This window comes from Nerophis ophidion, linkage group LG07 (genome assembly GCF_033978795.1).
Source record: "Nerophis ophidion isolate RoL-2023_Sa linkage group LG07, RoL_Noph_v1.0, whole genome shotgun sequence".
Lineage (NCBI taxonomy): Eukaryota > Metazoa > Chordata > Actinopteri > Syngnathiformes > Syngnathidae > Nerophis > Nerophis ophidion.
Genome location: NC_084617.1, coordinates 34,835,628 through 34,859,158, shown reverse-complemented (window position 1 = coordinate 34,859,158; position 23,531 = coordinate 34,835,628). Strand labels below are relative to the sequence as shown.

The 23,531-nt window shown below is 42.1% G+C and overlaps 2 protein-coding genes across 3 annotated transcripts in view; both read left to right on the top strand.

The window, feature by feature from the left end:
* Positions 1 to 4,707, top strand: part of kansl3 (KAT8 regulatory NSL complex subunit 3) — a 40,251-nt gene extending 35,544 nt beyond the window's left edge. For both annotated transcript variants that reach the window (XM_061906079.1, XM_061906080.1), the window contains one exon: positions 1,472 to 4,707. In XM_061906079.1, the coding sequence (XP_061762063.1) occupies positions 1,472 to 1,496 (25 nt within the window). In that variant the 3' untranslated portion in view covers positions 1,497 to 4,707. The remainder of the gene's footprint in view (positions 1 to 1,471) is intronic.
* A 3,977-nt stretch (positions 4,708 to 8,684) lies between these two features.
* The window catches only part of bmp1a (bone morphogenetic protein 1a), a 150,099-nt gene continuing 135,252 nt past the window's right edge, over positions 8,685 to 23,531 (top strand). Inside the window, exon 1 of the mRNA XM_061906078.1 lies at positions 8,685 to 8,923. Coding sequence (XP_061762062.1) covers positions 8,776 to 8,923 — 148 coding nt within the window. The 5' untranslated portion in view covers positions 8,685 to 8,775. The remainder of the gene's footprint in view (positions 8,924 to 23,531) is intronic.

The following is a 23,531-nucleotide window of genomic DNA, read 5'->3' as shown; positions in this document are numbered from 1 at the left end:
CTGTAGGAGAAAATTTGTTTAGAACTCCCAGAAGAGCTGATGATGTGCTCATCATGTTTCATTCTTGCAGGATTATATTCGAAGAAAGATAAGCAGACCTATACAGTGGTGGTCAAAAGTTTACATACACTTGTAAAGAACATGTTTCCAATCATTTCTACAACTCTTATTTTTTTTATATAGTGATTGAACCACATACTTCTTGGTCACAAAAAACATTCATGAAGTGTGCTTCTTTTATGAATGTATTATGGGTCTACTGAAAATGTGAGCAAATCTGCTGGGTCAAAAATATACATACAGCAATGTTAATATTTGCTTACATGTCCCTTGGCAAGTTTCTCTGCAATAAGGCGCTTTTGGTAGCCATCCACAGGCTTCTAGCAAGCTTCTGGTTGCATTTTTGACCACTCCTCTTGACAAAATTGGTGCAGTTCAGCTAAATGTGTTGGTTTTCTGACACGGGCTTGTTTTTTCAGCATTGTCCACACATTTAAGAAGACCATTCTAAAACCTTCATTTTAGCCTGAATAAGCAATTCCTTTACCTCTTTTGAGGTGTGTTTGGGGTCATTGTCCTGTTGGAACACAACTGCGCCCAAGACCCAAACTCCAGGCTGATGATTTTAGCTTGTCCTGAAGAATTTGGAGGTAATCCTCCTTTTTCATTGTCCCATTTAAAGCACCAATTCCATTGGCAGCAAAACAACCCCAGAGCATAATACTACCACCACCATGCTTGACGGTAGTTATGGTGTTCCTGGGATTAAAGGCATATTGCTGGATATTGTGGCCAAACAGTTAAATTTTTGTTTCATCTGACCACAGAACTTTCCTCCAGAAGGTCTTATCTTTGTCCATGTGATGTCAGGCGAAACAAAAATGGACATACAGATCTAAAATCATCAGCCCGGAGGTTTGGGTGTTCCAACAGGACAATGACCCCAAACACACATCAAAAGTGGTAAAGGAATGGCTAAATCAGGCCAGAATGAAGGTATTAGAATGGCCTTCCTAAAGTCCTGACTTAAATGTGTGGACAATGCTGAAGAAACAAGTCCATGTCAGAAAATAGACACATTTAGCAAAACTGCACCAATTTTGTCACGAGGAGTGGTCAAAAATTCAAGCAGAAGCTTGTGGATGGCTACCAAAAGCGCCTTATTGCAGTGAAACTTGACAAGGGACATGTAAGCAAATATTAACATTGCTGTACGTATACTTTTGACCCAGCAGATTTGCTCACATTTTCAGTAGACCCATAATAAATTAATAAAAGAAGCAAACTTCATGAATGTTTTTTGTGACCAACAAGTATATGCTCCAATCACTTTATCACAACAAAATAAGAGTTGTAGAAATGATTGGAAAGTCAAGAAAGCCATGACATTATGTTCTTTACAAGTGTATGTAAACTTTTGACCAGGACTGTACATAACAGAGCTCCTCTAAATTGGACTTTTGTGTTTCAGCGACGTGTCAGCTGAGAGCCTGTGAACAACACAATGTGACGGGATCTGCTGCTGATAACACAGTTGTGGAATCACCAGAGTGGACATTTGTGGTTTGACATCTTCATCTACAAACCGCGTTTCCATATGAGTTGGGAAATTGTGTTAGATGTAAATATAAACGGAATACAATGATTTGCAAATCATTTTCAACCCATATTCAATTGAATGTGCTACAGAGACAACATATTTGATGTTCAAACTGATAAACATTTTTTTTTTGTGCAAATAATCATTAACTTTAGAATTTGATGCCAGCAGCAAAGAAGTTGGAATAGGTGGCAATAAATACTGATAAAGTTGAGGAATGCTCATCAAACACTTATATGGAACATCCCACAGGTGAACAGACTAATTCGGAACAGTTGGGTGCCATGATTGGGTATAAAAGTAGCTTCCATGAAATGCTAAGTAATTCACAAACATGGATGGGGTGAGGGTCACCACTTTGTAAGCAAATTGTCGAACAGTTTTAGAACATTTCTCAACGAGCTATTGCAAGGAATTTAGGGATTTTACCATCTACAGGCCGTAAAATCATCAAAAAGTTCTGAGAATCTGGAGAAATCACTGCACGTAAGCGATGATATTACGGACTTTTGATCCCTCAGACGGTACTACATCAAAAAAACGACATCAGTGTGTAAAGGATATCACCACATGGGCTCAGGAACACTTCATAAAACCACTGTCAGTCACTACAGTTGGTCGCTACATCTGTAAGTGCAAGTTAAACTCTACTCTGCAAAGCCAAACCCATCTATCAACAATATCCTGAAACGCCGCCGGCTTGGCTGGGCCTGAGCCCATCTAAAATGGACTGATGCAAAGTTGAAAAGTGTTCTGTGGTCTGACGAGTCCACATTTCAAATTATATTTGGAAACAGAGGACGTGGTGTCCTCCAAAACAAAGAGGAAAATAACCATTCGGATTGTTATAGGCACATAGTTCAAAAGCCAGCATCTGTGATGGTATGGGGGTGTATTAGTGCCCAAGGCATGGGTAACTTACACATCTGTGAAGGCACCATTAATGCTGAATGGTCCATACAGGTTTTAGAGCAACATATGTTGTCATCCAAGCAACGTTATCATGGACGCCCCTGCTTATTTCAGCAAGACAAGTGTTACAACAGCGTGGCTTCGTAAAAAAAGAGTGCGGGTGCTTTCCTGGCCCGGCTGCAGTCCAGACCTGTCTCCCATCGAAAATGTGTGGTGCATTATGAAGCGTAAAATATGACAGCGGAGACCCCGGACTGTTGAACGACTGAAGCTCTACATAAAACAAGAATGGGAAATAATTCCACTTTCAAAGCTTCAACAATTAGTTTCCTCACTTCCCAAACGTTTGAGTGTTGTTAAAAGAAAAGGTGATGTAACACAGTGGTGAACATGCCCTTTCCCAACTACTTTGGCACGTGATGCAGGCATGAAATTCAAAGTTATTTGCAAAAAAAATGTTTATCTTCTTGAACATCAAATATGTTGTCTTTGTAACATATTCAACTGAATATGGGTTGAAAATGATTTGCAAATCATTGTATTGCGTTTATATTTACATCTAACACAATTTCCCAACTCATATGGAAACGGGGTTTGTAGATTACATGTAAACATGTCATAATATATTGATGTTCTGTGAGTATCTCCCTGCCAATAACCATACTTGTCTTGAGTTTTCTCTAATGCTCCATGGCCTAACACGGCCCACACTGTCTGCAATAGTAAATGAGATGATTGTCTTCTCTATTCATGCAAGGACACTTTCAAAGTATCACATCATAATCTTGTAGTCCAAATATAATACATAACTCATACTGGCCCTTTTTTTTAAAAATCTGATGTTTATATTTGTCTTATCAGCATTGACTGATACTGGTTTGTGTGTAAAATGTCCAATACAAGCAGTCCTGCAGCGTGTTTACTTGTTTAGACAGCTAATGTCATACAATCCACACACCCTTTCTTCTAAGTTGTTTTGAAAAAAGTGAACATGCTAGGCTATAGGCTACTGGGAGCTACCAGCTACACCACAGCCAAACACATGATAGCACACAAGCTAGACAAACGCAACCAGTGACATTCATTGAATCTGTGTGAAGTTAGCGCCCCCACATGGTCGAAATCTCCCCAATCTTGCGCTGCTAAATGTTTTGGGCTAACTAGGATCATTTGAATGTTAAGGTTTTATAGAGCTGATTTTTCATCTTAATTCCTAAGTAATATAAAAACTACTAGACCAAAACTTTGTACAGCACAAACAACTGGGGCAGCAAAATTGAAAGGCTGTTTACAAATAATACTATAACATGTTAAAAACTTGATTACTCGAATAGTAAGAGCAAAATAATGACAGCACAAACAATTGGGACTAGTGTTGGGCAATTTGGACATAGTTGGAGATTATTTATATATAATGACACATTAATTACATGGTAATAACATAAAACTTGAACTAAAACTATAATAGACCAAAAATGTTTATAGCACAAACAATTGGGACTGGTTTAGGGCGATTTGACAGAGTTGGGGACTATTCATGAATAATAACATGTTGATTAAAATAATAATAATTAGACCAAAAATGTTTGCAGCACAAACAATTGAGACTGGTTTAGGGAGATTTGACAGAGTTGGGGACTATTCATGAATAACACGTTATCTACATGGTAATAACACAAAACCTATAATAGTTAGACCAACATGTTTGCAGCACAAACAATTGGGACTGGTCTAGGGAGATTTGACAGAGTTGGGGACTATTCATGAATAATATGTTAATTACATGGTAATAACCTAAAAACTATAATGGTTTGACCAACATGTTTGCAGCACAAACAATTTGGACTGGTTTAGGGAGATTTGAGAGAGTTGCGGACTATTCATGAATAATAACCCCTTAATTACATGGTAATAACCTAAATACTATAATAATTAGACCAAAAATGTTTGCAGCACAAACAACTGGGACTGGTTTAGGGAGATTTGGACAAGGCACGGGGCCAACGTCACACAGGTGATTGCAAAGTGTCCAGTAACAAACGTGTCCGCATTATTCAACTGAATCTGTCAAAACTCATGGGCTTAATTGAATGCATTATTGTGGCCACTTTGTGTCGCCAAAAAACCCAAATGGCACTCCACCTGAACTTAAAGACAGCGCGAGTCCATTCCAGACAGTCAATAATAAATGTGTTTTTCATACCTATCACTGTTCTCTGTTTGACTCATGTGACTATAGTAGTATCATTCCTGTTGGTATCACATGGGATTAGTATGGTTATCAGCTAATATCAGTGTGGTATCTGAAGTAAAAACAGAAGTGAACTCACATTGATGTTTGCACTAATATCAGTAATGTGTGTGGCGTATCACACGGTGAAAAGCTGCCTTCAACATATTTCACTGGTGGGCCAAGCATGAGGACTTTGGGGGAGCTGCAGCAGCTTAAGAAAAATATATATATATATATTTTTTAAATGTTGCTGATTATCCCAACTGAAAGGTACACATCCTTCCCTTTTCTATGCATTCTAAATATTAATAGACTGCTAGCACGAGGCAGCAAACAATGCAAGTCATATCTCTTATTCTGCCTGTAAGCAGTATCAGACACGATGATAACATGTCATATTTTCAACAATAACTACCACTAGTCTTTGCAGATTTCATCGAAAACTTTGGAACCCATCCAAAACCTTATCTTTTTGAACCACTGACCTAACAGTTTTCACCATTTTTTTATTTTTCAACGGTTTTCAAAGTTTATGACTTTCCTCAAGCTCAAGCAGCTTGAGAAAAATAAAGTATATTTAAAAGTTTGCCCATCATCCACAATCCCTACGTGAGACAAGAATATTCCCTTTTTTTGTGCATTCTATATTGTAAAAAACTGCTAACACAAGGTGGTTAACAATGCCGGTGATGGAAATTCGCTTATAGCGCTTATAATGTTGCTCAAAAAGGTTCATTATGTCTTCTTATTCATATACTTTTCACATTTCTCCTGATCGGACAATACTTTTAAAAAATCCATCTAATTTATAATTACATTACATTTTTACCTAAAAATTCCATCTTACTATATAAGTAGATGGATTTTTAATTTAAAAATTCCATCTAATATACCAAAAATATTTGTTGGAAAAATTTGAAAACCTCTAAAGCCATCCATCCATTTTTTACCACTTATTCCCTTCGGGGTTGCGGGGGGCGCTGGAGCCTATCTCAGCTGCAATCGAGCGGAAGGCGGGTTACACCCTGGACAAGTCGCCCACTCATCACAGGGACAAATATTCACACACTAGGGCCAATTTAGTGTTGCCAATGAACCTATTCCCAGGTGCATGTCTTTTGAGGTGGGAGGAAGCCGGAGTACCCGGAGGGAACCCACGCAGTCACGGGGAGGACATGCAAACTTCACACAGAAAGATTGAACCCACTAACCCCTCTATCACCGTGCTGCCCGAAAGCCTCAAATTTTCTTTCTAAAATTTCCAGCCATGTTTTATATGCATGTTGAAACAGGCACTTTCCTAATGTCTATGTAATATTTATACTAATTAGTCATTTTAAACATTACCCTAACTTCTCTCCTGGACATATTGATTTGACACAGCGCCTAACAACACTACTTATGTCAACAACAACAACACTATTTCATCATGACGGACTTCATGAGAGACGACAACTTTAGGACCAATGAAGATCCAGAACCGTATTTTTTGAACCAATAATAATCAACTTTTATTATTACTTAAACGACTTTCAAAGGTGGTGACACGAGAAGACTTCCAGGGTGCCCCAGCAGCTAGAGAAAAAGATAAAGAAAGGGTGTATTGGAAGTTTGCCTGTAATCCACAAACCGTATGTGAGACCAGAATTTTCCCTTTTTTGTGCATTCTAAATGGTAAAAAACTGCTAGCACGAGGTGGCTAACAATGCAGGTGATGTTCGCTGATTGCGCCCCTATGATGTTGCTCAAAAAAGTTCATTGACATTATTGACATTATTCCCTGTCGTCTCCTACCAGTCGGACGTGCCCTAAACAACTACCCTCCCCTATGGAGATGACTGGTTCCAGAGACCTCTGTGTGTTGAAGTGAGATGGACTAGGACTACTGGAAACTAACCCACCTCCCACTCCAGCTAAGGCTCCACTTTGAGAATCTATACAAGAATTCAGTGAAAAATATGTGTTGCTTCAAACCTCACTTCCTGTAAATTTAGACTGAACCAAGCCATGCTGTTACAGAACCAGCTGAGTTTTGAAGCAACACATTTTCACACTGAATTTCAAAACACTGTTGTAACAAACTGACTTTTAAAGTGTCAGCAGAATTGCATGTAAACACAAATCAGTTCACAAAATTCAGTCGGCGTCAAAAAAGCAGAGCAGTGTAATATTTGTAATGACCAGCAGGGAGCTCCAAAAATTTGCGGTGCCATCGTCAAGTCTGTTGTGTTTGACATCAGAAAGAAATATAAAATGGTCAGAATTGTTTTTTTTCCCCCACAAACTTACAGTGTAAAAAATGTATCCTTAAATATCGTCTAAAATGAGTCCTTAATATGTCGCGTTTGGAAACGTTCGCCACTTTAGCTTGGAGCTAAAAGTAGTCGCATTTTAGCTAGCTAAAGAAGTTTGTGTTGGTAACAACAATGTTGGATTCTCTCTTCAAAAGAAGACTAACAATAAAAAGGTGTCTTCACCGCTCGCTGACCTCGCTTATATATATATATATATATATATATATATACATTGCAGAGCGGTGAAGACACCTTTTTATTTTTAGCCTTCTTATAAAAATAAAAAGGTGTCTTCACCGCTCGCTAACCTCGCTAATATATATATATATATATATACATATATATATATATATATATACATATACACACATACACGTACATATATATATTTTTTTACTTTTATAGCCCTAAATCACAAGTGTCTCAAAGGGCTGCACAAGCCACAACGTCATCCTCGGTTCAGATCACACATAAGGGCAAGGAAAAGCTCACAACCCAGTGGGATGTCAATGAGAATGACTATGAAAAACTTTGTAGAGGACCGCAGATGTGGTCAAGGACATTGACCCCAAACACACTTCAAAAGTGGTCAAGGAATGGCTAAATCAGGTTAGATTTAAGGTTTTAGAATGGCCTTCCCAAAGTTCTGACTTAAACGTGTGGACAATGCTGAAGAAACAAGTCCATGTCAGAAAACCAACACATTTAGCTGAACTGCACCATTTTTTTTTAAGAGGAGTGGTCAAAAATTCAAGCAGAAGTTTGTGGATGGCTACCAAAAGCGCCTTATTGCAGTGAAACTTGCCAAAGGACATGTAAGCAAATATTAACATTGCTGTATGTATACTTTCGACCCAGCAGATTTGCTCACATTTTCAGTAGACCCATAATATAGTCATTAAAGAACCAAATTTCATGAATGTTTTTTGTGACCAACTAGTATGTGCTCCAATCACTCTATCACAACAAAATAATAGTTGTACAAATTATTGGAAACTCAAGACAGCCATGACATTATGTTCTTTACAAGTGTATGTACACTTTTGACTGAACATTTTACATTGAGCGTCCGAAAAGCAGAGCAGTGTAATCTTCGTGATGACCGGCAGATAGCGCCAAACAGCCTAAATGAGCAGAGTGGTCAAGTCTTGTGTTTGCGCTCGGAAACAACAATAAAAAGGTCAGAACTGGTGTTTTTCCACAAACTCGCCGCTTAAAAAAATGTTTCCTTAAACGTCGTCTAAAACGAGTAAATGTTTGGAAATGCTCGCGACTTCAGCGCGGAGCTAAAAGTACTCTTATTAAGCCAGTCAACGAAGTTGCTGTCGCTAACAACAATGTCGGATCCTCTCTTTAAAAAAAAGACTTAAAAAAAAAGGTGTCTTTTTGCCGCCCCCCATGGAGCGAGCTTGCCGCCGGAGCATGGAACTTTTCCCGGCAGTGGCCCGGAGCTCCAGCTGGAGGAACACAACTCACTCCCCCTCCACAGTCACCGGAGAGAGGTCCGCCCTCCGGAGGATCTCCTTTCCCCCTAAAACCTCCCATTTCTCTCTCTCTCTCTCTCCCTCTCTCTCTCTCTCTCTCTCTCTCTCTCTCTCCCTCTCTCTCTCTCTCTCTCTCTCTCTCTCTCTCTCTGTCTCTCTCTCTCTCCCCCCGCGCCTCTCTTCCTGCCCGCGGCCCCGCTCTGCCTGCACCTTTTATGCCTGGCGTCTGGCCGTCTCCCCCCCCACTCAACCATGGATCTCACGGCGAGATGTTGGCTTCTGCTGCCCTGCGTCGGAGCGATACTGGCCATCGATTTGGAGGCGATCGATCCGGGCTACTTGGTGGCGGAGCCCGCGGCCACGGCGGATGTTATCGACTATAAGGATCCCTGCAAGGCTGGTGAGTGGAGATCTTTTGTGTGTGCGTGGAATGAAATGTTTGTACGTGGACGGGCAAACGTGCCACGACTGTGTTTGTTTGGGTGACAGGGCTGCAGGCTCCAAGGGATATTGCGTGACTCTGCGTGTGCGTGGGGGGGGGACACACACTTAAAAGTTTCAGCTTGGTTAGAAAATAAAAAAGTGCATTTATCCCAGGGGGTTGATTGAAAAATGTCTGTTGCCTGAGTGGATGTGAACACATTGACACTTTTTGTCTTGTTGTCCTCTGATGTTTGTCTGCCATCTGCCAAATCATCTTTGTTGTTATTTTCCATCTGCATGCTGCAAGTATTCATGAGTGACCATTTCTCATCTGGCAACTGCTTCAAAACACTACTTGGGACCCCCCCGAAAAAGGAAAAGTGTGTTGCAGCTTTGTATAAACCAGTGGTTCTCTCACCCCCCTAGGGACAAAAACATTTTTCAAGCCCCCCTGAAGTTAGTATTTATGTTTGTGTTTGTGTGTCAAGATAGTTCTTAGCTAAGATTAAAAGTGCTATTGCCTCACACCCCCTGAAGTTGGTATTTATATTTGTATTTGTGTTTCAAGATAGTTCTTAGCTAACATTAAAAATGCTATTGCCTCTCACACCCCCTTGAAGTTAATATTTACGTTTGTCTTTGTATGTGTCAAGATAGTTTTTAGCTAACATTAAAGGTGCTATCACACTATTACATCTCACGCCCCCTTAATCCCGACACCTCTCAGTGCCCCCTGGCCTAATTAATTCACACCCCCTCCCTGAAGTTTATATTTAATTTTTTTATCCGTATGTATCATGATAGTTTTTACCAACATGAAAGGTGCTCTCACACTATTAGGGACGGCGTGGCGCAATGGGGTGAGTGGCCGTGCGCAACCCGAGCGTTCCTGGTTCAATTCTCACCTATTACCAACCTCGTCACGTCTGTTGTGTCCAGAGCAAGACACTTCACCCTTGCTCCTGATGGGTGCTGGTTGGTGCCTTGCATGGCAGCTCCCTCCATCAGTGTGTGAATGTGTGTGTGAATGGGTAAATGTGGAAGTAGTGTCAAAGCGCTTTGAGTACCTTGAAGGTAGAAAAGCGCTATACAAGTACAACCCATTTATTTATTTACCTCTCACGCCCCCTTTTCCCAGACTTTCTGGCACCGCCTCACTATTTGAAAAACACTTCATTAGAGATGCTCACAGTTTCAATTTTCTAGGGTACGGAATATTTTCACGCCCCCCTTGATTTATTTATCTCCTCAATATCAACACATGCAAGGTTGGCTGCAGAGCCAATGAAGAGACTACTTCCTGTTATTGTTGGATATTGTCCAGTATATACAGTCCTGGCCAAAAGTTTACATACACTTGTAAAAGAACATAATGTCATGGCTGTCTTGAGTTTCCAATCATTTTTACAACTCTTATTTTTTTGTGAAAGAGTGATTGGAGCACATACACTATATTACCAAAAGTATTTGGCCACCTGCCTTGTTTCACGCATGAACTTGAAGTGCCATCCTATTCATTTAAAAGACCTAACTTCCAGGCTGATGATTTTAGGTTGTCCTGAACAATTTGAAGGAAATCCTCCTTTTTCATTGTCCCATTTAAAGCACCTGTTCCATTGGCAGCAAAACAGGCCCAGAGCATAATACTACCACCACAATGCTTGACGGTAGGAGTGGTTTTTCTGAGATTAAAGGCCTTGCCTTGTCTCCACCAAACATATTGCTGGGTATTGTGGACAAACTGCTCCATTTTTGTTTCATCTGACCACAGAACTTTCCTCCAGAAGGTCTTATCTTGAGCGTTTTTTTGGCCACAATACCCAGCGATATATTGGGAGGAGAAAATGTGAGGCCTTTAATCCCAGGAATACCCTAACTACCGTAAAGCATGGTGGTGGTAAAACTTTCCTCCAGAAGGTCTTATGTTTGTCCATGTGATGTCAGGCTGAATCAGGCTAGAATTAAGGTTTTGGAATGGCCTTCCCCAAGTCCTGACTTAAACGTGTGGACAATGCTGAAGAAACAACTCCATGTCAGAAAACCAACACATTTAGCTGAACTGCACCAATTTTGTGGTCAAAAATTCAAGCAGAAGCTTGTGGATGGCTACCAAAATCGCCTTATTGCAGTGAAACTTGCCAAGAGACATGTAAGCAAATAATAACATTGCTGTACGTATACTTTTGACCCAGCAGATTTGCTCACATTTTCAGTATACCCATAATAAATTCGTAAAAGAACCAAACTTCATGAATGTTTTTTGTGGTTGATTGATTGATTGATTGATTGATTGATTGATTGGTTGATTGATTGATTGATTGATTGAAACTTTTATTACTAGATTGCACAGTACAGTACATATTCTGTAAAATTGACCACTAAATGGTAACACCCGAATAAGTTTTTCAACTTGTTTAAGTCTGGGTCCACGTAAATCAATTCACGGTAAACCAACAACTATGTGCTCCAATCACTCTATCACAAAAAAAGAGAGTTGTAGAAATGATTGGTAACTCCAGACAGCCATGACTTTATGTTCTTTACACGTGTATGTAAACTTTTGACCACCACTGTATGTCCACCATGTCATCAAGTAGTTGTGTACATGTCCTCAAATAGTTGTGTATATATCCTCAAGTAGTTGTTGTATATGTCCACCATGTCCTCAAGTAGTTGTGTATATGTCCTCAAGTAGTTGTGTATATGTCATCAAGTAGTTGTGTACATGTCCTCAAGTAGTTGTGTACATATCCTCAAGTAGTTGTTGTATATGTCCACCATGTCTTCAAGTAGTTGTGTATATGTCCTCAAATAGTTATGTATATTTCCTCAAGTAGTTGTTGTATATGTCCACCATGTCCTCAAGTAGTTGTGTATATGTCCACTATGTCCTCAAGTAGTTGTGTATATGTCCACCATGTCCTCAAGTAGTTGTGTATATGTCCTGAAATAGTTGTGTATACGTCGTCAAGTAGTTGTGTACATGTCCACTATGTCCTCAAGTAGTTGTGGATATGTCACCAAGTAGTTGCCACTATGTCCTCAAGTAGTTGTGTATATGTCCACCATGTCCTCAAGTAGTTGTGTATATGTCCTCAAGTTGTTGTGTACATGTCCACTGTGTCCTCAAGTAGTTGTGTATACGTCCACCATGTCCTCAAGTAGTCGTGCATATGTCCACCATGTCCTCAAGTAGTTGTGTATATGTCCACCATGTCCTCAAGTAGTTGTGTATATTTCCTCAAGTAGTTGTTGTATATGTCCACCATGTCCTCAAGTAGTTGTGTATATGTCCTCAAATAGTTATGTATATTTCTTCAAGTAGTTGTTGTATATGTCCACCATGTCCTCAAGTAGTTGTGTATATGTCCACTATGTCCTCAAGTAGTTGTGTATATGTCCACCATGTCCTCAAGTAGTTGTGTATATGTCCTCAAATAGTTGTGTATACGTCAAGTAGTTGTGTACATGTCCACTATGTCCTCAAGTAGTTGTGGAAATGTCACCAAGTAGTTGTGTACATGTCCACTATGTCCTCAAGTAGTTGTGTATATGTCCACCATGTCCTCAAGTAGTTGTGTATATGTCGTCAAGTAGTTGTGTACATGTCCACTATGTCCTCAAGTAGTTGTGTATATGTCCTCAAGTTGTTGTGTACATGACCACTATGTCCTCAAGTAGTTGTGTATATGTCCACCATGTCCTCAAGTAGTCGTGTATATGTCCACCATGTCCTCAAGTAATTGTGTATATGTCCACCATGTCCTCAAGTAGTTGTGTATATGTCCTCAAATAGTTGTGTATATTTCCTCAAGTAGTTGTTGTATATGTCCACCATGTCCTCAAGTAGTTGTGTATATTTCCTCAAGTAGTTGTTGTATATGTCCACCATGTCCTCAAGTAGTTGTGTATATGTCCTCAAATAGTTGTGTATACGCCGTCAAGTAGTCGTGTATATGTCCACCATGTCCTCAAGTAATTGTGTATATGTCCACCATGTCCTCAAGTAGTTGTGTATATGTCCTCAAATAGTTGTGTATATTTCCTCAAGTAGTTGTTGTATATGTCCACTATGTCCTCAAGTAGTTGTCTATATGTCCTCAAGTAGTTGTGTACATGTCCACTATGTCCTCAATTAGCTATGTATTTGTCCAGCATGTCCTGTGCTGCCTCAGGGACGCTCCGTGCATGTCAGACTCCATGGGAGGATGTTATGATAATTAGTAATGGAGCTGACACATCTGGAGACAAGAGGACTTCTCCCAACACTTGTCTCCTTCATCCTCAACATGGACTTCCTCATCACATGACCCCTTGTTTGTTGCATGGTTTCTACAGCCAAAGCCCAAACATCGCAACGTTTGTTCAGTTTGAGAGAAGATGAATGCGATGAAATAACCAATCAAGTAGTCCAGGTATGATTAGCGTGATGCAATCACTACATGAGGTCAGACTTGGCAGGATCCCAGGAAGACATTCAGGAGATTAGATCTCTGCTTATTTTCTCCAAATGCAGAATGGATGAGAAGCAGACCCGCTCTGCTTGCTAACGTGACTGCAGTGACGTGTTTATTTCATCGTCATGCCAGCACACGTGTCAACATTTAGTGATCCATGTCTTAGATGTAGCGTAATGACAACACATAATAATTAGACTATTGTGCGGTATAAATAGAATAGATTATAAATAGGTGCAGGCCGATATCAGCCCTTTTTTTAACTGTTCCTGTGATTCCATGGCTGTAGATTGTACTCGCTAACAACTATTTCTCCGATTATCTCAACAATTAGTCCACTAGTCAGAAAATTAAGCATAATCATATTCAGTGACTGTAATTTAGCCATCTGCCATGTGCTAACTAACAAATATGAATAAACAATTCAGAAATATGTATCCTCTCTGAGCTGCCACCTTATCGTGGTAGAGGAGTTTGCGTGTCCCAATGATCCTAGGAGCTATGTTGTCTGGGGGTTTTATGCCCCCTGGTAGGGTCTCCCAAGGCAAACAGTTTCTAGGTAAGGGATCAGACAAAGAGCAGCTCGAAGACCTCTATGAAGAAGAAAAAACATGGACCCAGATTTCCCTCGCCCGGACGCGGGTCACCGGGGCCTCCCTCTGGAGCCAGGCCCAGAGGTGGGGCACGATGGCGAGCGCCTGGTGGCCGGGCCTGTTCCCATGGGGCCCGGCCGGGCACAGCCGGAAGAGGCAACGTGGGTCACCCCTCCAATGGGCTCACCACCCATAGCAGGGGCCATAGAGGTCGGGTGCAACGTGAGCTGGGCGGAAGCCGAAGGCAGGGCACGTGGCGGTCCAATCCTCGGCTACAGAAGCTAGCTCTTGGGACGTGGAACGTCACCTCACTGGGGGAAAGAGCCTGAGCTAGTGCGCGAAGTCGAGACGTTCCGGCTGGATATAGTCGGACTCACTTCGACGCACAGCAAGGGCTCTGGAACCACTTCTCTCGAGAGGGATTGGACCCTCTTCCACTCTGGTGTTGCCGGCAGTGAGAGGCGACGGGCTGGGGTGGCAATTCTTGTTGTCCCCCGGCTCAAAGCCTGCACGTTGGAGTTTAACCCGGTGGACGAAAGGGTAGCCTCCCTCTGCCTTCGGTTGGGGGAACGGGTCCTGACGGTTGTTTGTGCTTACGCACCAAACAGCAGTTCAGAGTACCCACCCTTTTTGGGAGCACTCGAGGGAGTACTGGAAAGTGCTCCCCCGGGTGATTACCTTGTCCTCCTGGGGGACTTCAACGCTCACGTTGGCAACGACAGTGAAACCTGGAGAGGCGTGATTGGGAAGAATGGCCGCCCGGATCTGAACCCGAGTGGTGTTTTGTTATTGGACTTTTGTGTTCGTCACAGTTTGTCCATAACAAACACCATGTTCAAACATAAGGGTGTCCATATGTGCACTTGGCACCACGACACCCTAGGCCGCAGTTCCATGATCGACTTTGTAGTTGTGTCATCGGATTTGCGGCCTTATGTTTTGGACACTCGGGTGAAGAGAGGGGCGGAGCTTTCTACAGATCACCACCTGGTGGTGAGTTGGCTGCGATGGTGGGGGAGGATGCCGGACAGACTGGCAGGCCCAAACGCATTGTGAGGGTCTGCTGGGAACGTCTAGCAGAGTCTCCTGTCAGAGAAAGTTTCAATTCCCACCTCCGGAAGAACTTTGAACATGCCACGGGGGAGGTGCTGGACATTGAGTCCGAGTGGACCATGTTCCGCACCTCTATTGTCGAGGCGGCTGATCGGAGCTGTGGCCGCAAGGTAGTTGGTGCTTGTCGGGGCGGCAATCCTAAAACCCCTTGGTGGACACCAGCGGTGAGGGATGCCGTCAAGCTGAAGAAGGAGTCCTATCGGGTCCTTTTGGCTCATAGGACTCCGGAGGCAGTAGACAGGTACCGACAGGCCAAGCGGTGTGCAGCTTCAGCGGTCGCGAAGGCAAAAACTCGGACATGGGAGGAGTTCGGGGAAGCCATGGAAAACGACTTCCGAACGACTTCGAAGCGATTCTGGACCACCGTCCGCCGCCTCAGGAAGGGGAAGCACTGCACTATCAACACAGTGTGTGGTGCGGATGGAGTTCTGCTGACCTCAACTGCGGATGTTGTGGATAGGTGGAAGGAATACTATGAGGAAGCAGTGCCTGGGGAATCTGTGGTGGACTCTCCTATTTCTGGGGATGAGGTCGCTGAGGCAGTCAAAAAGCTCCTCGGTGGCAAGGCCCCAGGGGTGGATGAGGTCCGCCCCGAGTTCCTTAAGGCTCTGGATGCTGTGGGGCTGTCTTGGTTGACAAGACTCTGCAGCATCGCGTGGACATCGGGGGCGGTACCTCTGGATTGGCAGACCGGGGTGGTGGTTCCTCTCTTTAAGAAGGGGGACCGGAGGGTGTGTTCCAACTATCGTGGGATCACACTCCTCAGCCTTCCCGGTAAGGTTTATATACGCCGGATAGTTGAACCTCGGATTCAGGAGGAACAGTATGGTTTTCGTCCTGGTCGTGGAACTGTGGACCAGCTCTATACTCTCGGCAGGGTTCTTGAGGGTGCATGGGAGTTTGCCCAACCAGTCTACACGTGCTTTGTGGACTTGGAGAAGGCATTCGACCGTGTCCCTCGGGAAGTCCTGTGGGGAGTGCTCAGAAAGTATGGGGTATCGGACTGTCTTATTGTGGCGGTCCGCTCCCTGTACGATCAGTGCCAGAGCTTGGTCCGCATTGCCGGCAGTAAGTCGAACACATTTCCAGTGAGGGTTGGACTCCGCCAAGGCTGTCCTTTGTCACCGATACTGTTCATGACTTTTATGGACAGAATTTCTAGGCGCAGTCAAGGCGTTGAGGGGTTCCGGTTTGGTGACCGCAGGATTAGGTCTCTGCTTTTTGCAGATGATGTGGTCCTGATGGCTTCATCCGACCGGGATCTTCAGCTCTCACTGGATCGGTTCGCAGCCGAGTGTGAAGCGGCCGGAATAAGAATCAGCACCTCCAAGTCCGAGTCCATGGTTCTCGCCCGGAAAAGGGTGGAATGCCATCTCCGGGTTGGGGAGGAAACCCTGCTCCAAGTGGAGGAGTTCAAGTACCTAGGAGTCTTGTTCACGAGTGGGGGAAGAGTGGATCGTGAGATCGACAGGCGGATTGGTGCGGCATCTTCAGTAATGCGGACGTTGTACCGATCCGTTGTGGTGAAGAAGGAGCTGAGCCGGAAGGCGACGCTCTCAATTTACCGGTCGAGCTACGTTCCCATCCTCACCTATGGTCATGAGCTTTGGGTCATGACCGAAAGGATAAGATCACGGGTACATGCAGCAGAAATTAGTTTCCTCCGCCGTGTGGCGGGGCTCTCCCTTAGAGATAGGGTGAGAAGCTCTGCCATCCGGGAGGAACTCAAAGTAAAGCCGCTGCTCCTCCACATCGAGAGGAGCCAGATGAGGTGGTTCGGGCATCTGGTCAGGATGCCACCCGAACGCCTCACTAGGGAGGTGTTTAGGGCACGTCCAACCGATAGGAGGCCACGGGGAAGACCCAGGACACGTTGGGAAGACTATGTCTCCCGGCTGGCCTGGGAACGCCTCGGGATCCCCCGGGAAGAGCTGGACGAAGTGGCTGGGGAGAGGGAAGTCTGGGTTTCCCTGCTTAGGCTGTTGCCCCCGCGACCCGACCTCGGATAAGCAGAAGAAGATGGATGGATGGATGGATATTCATACTGTTACAAGAACAATAATAATGGCGTGAAGGGACCTGAGGGTTCCTGGTTCAATCCCCACCTTCTACCAGCCCCGTCACGTCCGTTGTGTCCTTGAGCAAGACACTTCACGCTTGCTCCTGATGGGTTGTAGTTAGGGCCTTGCGTGGCAGCTCCCGCCATCAGTGTGTGAATGTGTGTGTGAATGGGTGAATGTGGAAGTAGTGTCAAAGCGCTTTGAGTACCTTGAAGGTAGAAAAGCGCTATACAAGTAAAACCCATTTACCAATTCAAATGTCGTCCATTAAAAAACAAGGATAGGGACAGTGTAATAGCAGTAATAGCAGTGTAATAAGTAGTAATAGCAGCAACAAAAACGAAACCGCTTGACAACAGAAAAAGTTAGCATATTTCTAGGTTAGCGCCATGCATCAAAGGCCATAAGTTTTAGCTTCAAATGAATGAAATGAGCAAATATGCTAGCATAAAACGTGAGCATTCTAATTTTAGCATGATAACATAAACATTGGCATACTTTTAAGACAGTGCCAAGTATCAAAAGTCATGGTTCTTAGGTTCAAACGAATAAAATTAGCAAATATGCTAAAAGAAAATGTTAGCTTGCTAATGTTAGCATGATCACGTAAGAAACGTTAGTGTACATATAAGATGGTGCCAGGTATCAAAATGTATTATTTTAGGTTCAAATGAATAAAATGAGAAAATATGCTGCAATAAAACGTTAGCATGCTAATGTTAGCATAATAACATGGGAAAAGTTGGCATACTTTTAAGATGGTGCCAAGTATAAAAAGTCATGTTTTTTAGGTTCAAACTAATTAAATGAGCAAATGTGTTAGGAGAAAATGTTAGCATGTTAATGTTAGCATGATAACATAGGAAAAGTTAGTGTACGTATAAGATAGCGCCAAGTATCAAAATCTACTATTTTTAGATTCAAATGAATAAAATGAAAAACTATGCTAGCATTAAACGTTAGCATGCGTTTTCATGGCTATTTCTATGCGCTATCGTAATGTCATCAAGCGAGAGTCGTTAAAATGAGCTAATATGCTAACCCATTTATGAGTGTCTGTTAGTATTATTTACTTACATCCATTCTTCCATCCATTTTCGACCGTTTACCCCCTTCGGGGTCGCGGGGGCGCTGGACCCTATCTCAGCTACAATCGGGCGGAAGGCAGAGTACACCCTGGACAAGTCGCCACCTACAATTCAGTTTCGCAAATTTACCAAATGGTCACTGTGGAGTTATTGAGTCTGTTTAGCTGATTGGAGAGCTAGCTTGCACAGCTAGCGGGTCCATGACTATGACTTCTGTTTTGTTTGATCAACCATTTTACTGCCGTGTTACAGACACTGTGTGGAAACAATTAATGTATGTAAATATGTATAAAATCTGTGTAAATAACTACATTGACAACGTATATATCTGCGGCTTAAAGTTTGTCTGGTTTTTATTTCTAACATTTAGTGGGTGCGGCTTATATGCCGGTGCGCTTTTTAGTCCGGAAAAAGCGGCATTTATTTAGTTATATGTTGTGTAAATGATATTTAATACATGACCGGATTCACAACAATACTAGCAAGTTCTACATTTAAAAAGATCAGCTTTAAAAAAAATTGTTTTCTTTAGTTACTTGCTATAAAACATTTTCAGTCCTAATCTGTTCTCAAAGTATCGGACAAAAAATTGGGTTGGCCAAAAATGTTGATGAGGACATCCCTATCAGTATTTTATTTTTGGAATATAGTATCAATAGAATAAAAATTAAAATAGAATATTTTGTCATCCTGTAGTGCAAATAGAAGGTCAAAACAATGACAGCAAACCACATTTCTGTTACTGTTTCTCTTAGTCCTTTATTATGGGCCTGCTGCAATGCAAGCATCCCATATTATTATTGCTCATACTTCAACTTTTAATATTATTAGAGTTCCGCACGTTTCTCTTACGCGTAATACGTGACGAACAGGTCAACGAACCCCCACATACTTTGTGTTATACCGTCGGAAAGGTCTCGTTCGCGCCGATGGGTTGGGAACAATTCGTGTTACCATGGCGACACGATTCAGAAAGAAAGAAAAAGGGCCAATTAAATAGGCACACACCCTTTTAATGGACGATTGCGCTGAGATAAAGTCCAAAAAGACAAGATGACCTCCTCTTGTAGCTCAGCCATACTTTCAGGTAGCTCGGTGCTTAACGTCTCATTTTGTTCGCACACTTGTCTACTTTAAACCTGGCTAAAAAGTTTTGACGTCCAATGTTTTGGTTTTGGATGGATGGCCATCGGAAACAGGCAAGCGCTATCAGAGTATTACCATCAAAGCGGATGACGTCCACTCTAATTTACTTGAGCGTAGAAGCCAAAAAAATATACTTTTATTTCAGTGTACAACCTGTCCTCACGGCCACATCTTTTATGCCACTGTCATGTGTTTCGGTGAAAACATTGGCACACATGTCCTCTATCAGAAAATTTCACTTTTATGGAGCTCATGTGTCCAATTTGGCTTCTGGTGGCCGACAAGCCAAGAAAAGCAGCTAAATCTCTCATTGACTCCAATGTTAGATGTCGGCGCATAAAACACAAAAATTCTTATTTTCCTACTCTCTCTAACTCTGCTATTTCCCCACTTATCAGAAATCCTTAGAACACCGGAACATTCCTCAAAGCCTTGAGGCACTCACGTTTTTTTACGAAAAGTCGAGATCTCGAAACGTTTGCCCACAATCAGACATTGTTCAGCATGACGTTTTTCAACAAATCCTACATAAACTGCTGTCATTGTGTAATGGTGTACAAACTATCATTAAAAAGTAAATTTCATTGGACACAGGATGTCACTGAATTATTTCCTACTGCTTTTCCCACATGTTGAATTGTGATGTAAAAAATAAAGTAAACTATTACAGATGAGTGCCTTGTCTGAACAATTCCCAATCACACAGACATGACTAATATATTAAATATTATTCATAAGTAATGCTGCTTGATGGGAGACTTAAATATTACAAAGTAGGGTTGTCCTGATACCAATATTTTGGTCCCGGTACCAAAGTGTGTTTCGATACCTTTCTCAATAAAGGGGACCACAAAAAAAAATAATTAATGTCTTTATTATAACAACAAATCTTAGGGTACATGAAACGTATGTTTGTTATTGTAATTTAGTCCTTAAATAAAATAGTGAACATACTAGACAACTTGTGTTTTAGTAGTAAGTAAACCAACAGACTCCTAATTAGTCTGCTGACATATGCATTGACATATTGTGTCATTTATCTACCTATTATTTTGTCTACATTATGAGGGACAAACTGTAAAAATGGATTATTAATCTACCCGTTCATTTACTGTTAATATCTGCTTATTTTCTGTTTCAACATGTTCTATCTACACTTCTGTTAAAATGTAATAATCACTTATTCTTCTCTTCTTTGATACTTTACATTAGTTTTGGAGGATACCACATATTTAGGTATCGATCCGATACCAAGTAGTTACAGGATCATACATTGGTCACATTCAAAGTCTTCATGTGCCCAGGGACTTATCTCCAGACTTTATAAACATACTATGAATTAAAAAAAAAAGAAAAATATTTTGTGATGATAAACAATATTGATGTAATCATAGTTGTATCGACTAGATATGCTCTTGTACTTTGTGTCCTTACAGTAGATGTGAGGTGTAGATCCACCCATGGAATTTTTTTACATGTAGGAACGGTAGCTTTTTTTAGCCATGACACCAGTGAACTATTTAACCCCCCAGGGCAGGGGTCGGCAACCCGCGGCTCCGGAGCCGCGCGCGGCTCTTGGATCACTCTGATGTGGCTCAGCTGCATACTTGCTGACCCCCCCATTTTTCCGGGAGGTTTTCCGGACTTCAGTGCCTCTCCTTGAAATCTCCCGAGGATAACATTCTCAGATTGTCACCCGGACAACAATATTGAGCGCGTGTCGTGATGGCAATGCCTTATACGTCCTCTCGACCATGTTGTCGCGTCCGCTTTAATACTATGCTATCTGAGTGCCGGCCCGCCACATGTGATATGCGGCTGCTGACTCAACATGCAAGCGAATGCAAGGCATACTTGTTCAACAGCCATACAGGTTACACTGAGGGTTGTGATATAAAAAACTTTAACACTCTGACTAATATGCGCCACACTGTGAACCCACACCAAACAAGAATGACAAACACATTTCAGGAGAACATCCGCACTGTAAACACAACATAAAGACAACAGAACAAATACCCAGAATCCCATGTATCCCTAACTCTTCCGGGCTACATTATACACACCCACTACTACCCCCCCCCCCCCCCCCCCCCCCCCACACACACACACACTTCCCTCCGTGCTTCGGTTGAGGTGGGCGAGGTTTGGTGCTAGCGGGGGTGTATAATGGAGCCCGGAGGAGTTCGGGATACATGGGATTCTGGGTATTTGTTCTGTTGTGTTTATGTTGTGTTACAATGCAGATGTTCTCCCGAAATGTGTTTTTCATTCTTGTTTGGTGTGGTTTTTCAGTATGGCGCATAATAGTAAGAGTGCTAAAGTTGTTTATACCACAACCCTCAATGTAACCTGTATAGCTGTTGAGCAAGAATGCCTTGCAGTTGCTTATGTGTGTCTACAGAAGCCTCATACAACATGTGAATGGACTGGTAACCTGTTTGTTACGGTTGTAGAGGGCGCTAAACGCATTGTCATCATAGCACGCCCTTATTATTGTTGTTAGGGTGACAACCAGCAGACTGTGGAGAGAATAGTTGCTCTGAAACTCGGTAGTCTCCCGGAAAAATTGAGATGGTTGGCAAATGTGATGTTGTCAAGCGGCATTCAAATAAAACTCGCGGGCCGCGCTAATATTACATTTTCATATTAAGGTGCGGGCCGCGTGTCTGAGACCCCTGGTTAATACATAGCACAAAGCAAAATAAAACTTTGTGCGCTGTGTTATTTCATTTTAAATTTCAAAAGAGTCTTGTGGCTCGCATAGTTTTCTTTATTTTGTGAAACGGGTCAAAATGGCTCTTTGAGTGGTAAAGGTTGCCAACCCCTGTCCTAGGGTGTGTAGTGAAGCATGTTTAGCTATTCCTCGTCCCCCAGTGATAATGCACTTGTAAAAAACATACTTTATTTGTCGCCATTGAGGTCAGAATTAATGATTTAGAAGTAGCTAAAACACTGCGAATGGATGTTAACTGCTAGCTAGCTAGCCATGTCTTAAAGCACCTCTTCCTCTGGGTGTTTTAGTGTTTTAACTTCACCTTTATCTTGACTTTTTGCACCAAAATGCGTCCATTCTCTCTTTTCTGTCTACACACTGTGTCTGCTTGTAAGTACTCTGTGTGTGTGTGCTCGCTGCCAAACATGCTCTTCCGCTCGTAAAACTAGCAATGGCACGACGTGACGACGACACCCTGTCATGCCAGTTAAAATAAATAAATAAATATGGGGAACCGGTACTTTTCAGACTATAGTACCGTTTTAGCGTACAACCCCACTTCACATTTTTTGTGTTTTTATCCGATTTCAGTTAAAAGTGCCCCCATGTAAACTGTCAATCTTTTTAAAAAAAGAAAAAAGAAGTCAGATTTGGTTTTCTCACCTCTCCGAGCACCCGTGTCCCCCTCCCTCCCCCTCCTGGATCTGACTGCAGGTCCTTCACCTGGTGCCAGAGGAAACAGACAAACACTGACTTATGTCATTCCTCTCGCGGTCAGCACTCGACCTTTTTCAAACATGACCGCTGCATTTTCCCCTTTAGGGTGTATTTAAAACTAAAAAAAAATAAAAAAAATAAAAAAGGCAGCTCTTCTTAATGGAACTTAGTTTCCACCATGTTTTTCCCTATTAAAAACTTCCTCTTGGTGACTCTATAAACCCTTGTTAATGTCTCGTCTTGCTCTTAGACGTTGTGTCATGTGTGAACCTGGTCACCCCTTCTTGTGTAGCGTACGTTTATCATTAAATATATTCACTCCTTATATTCTATACTCCGAAATTCCAATAGAATGCCGTTTATTTATAGACTCTACAGCAGTGGTTCTCAACCTTTTTTCAGTGAAGTACCCCCTGTGAATTTTTTTGAATTCAACTACCCCTTAATCAGAAAAAAGCATTTTTGGTTGAAAAAAAGAGATAAAGAAGTAAAATACAGCACTATGTCATCAGTTTCTGATTTATTAAATTGTATAACAGGGCAAAATATTGCTCATTTGTAGTGGTCTTTCTTGAACTATTTGGAAAAAAAAATTTAAAAAAACAAAAAAAACTTGTTGAAAAATAAACAAGTGATTCAATTATAAATAAAGATTTCTACACATAGAAGTAATCATCAACTTAAAGTGCCCTCTT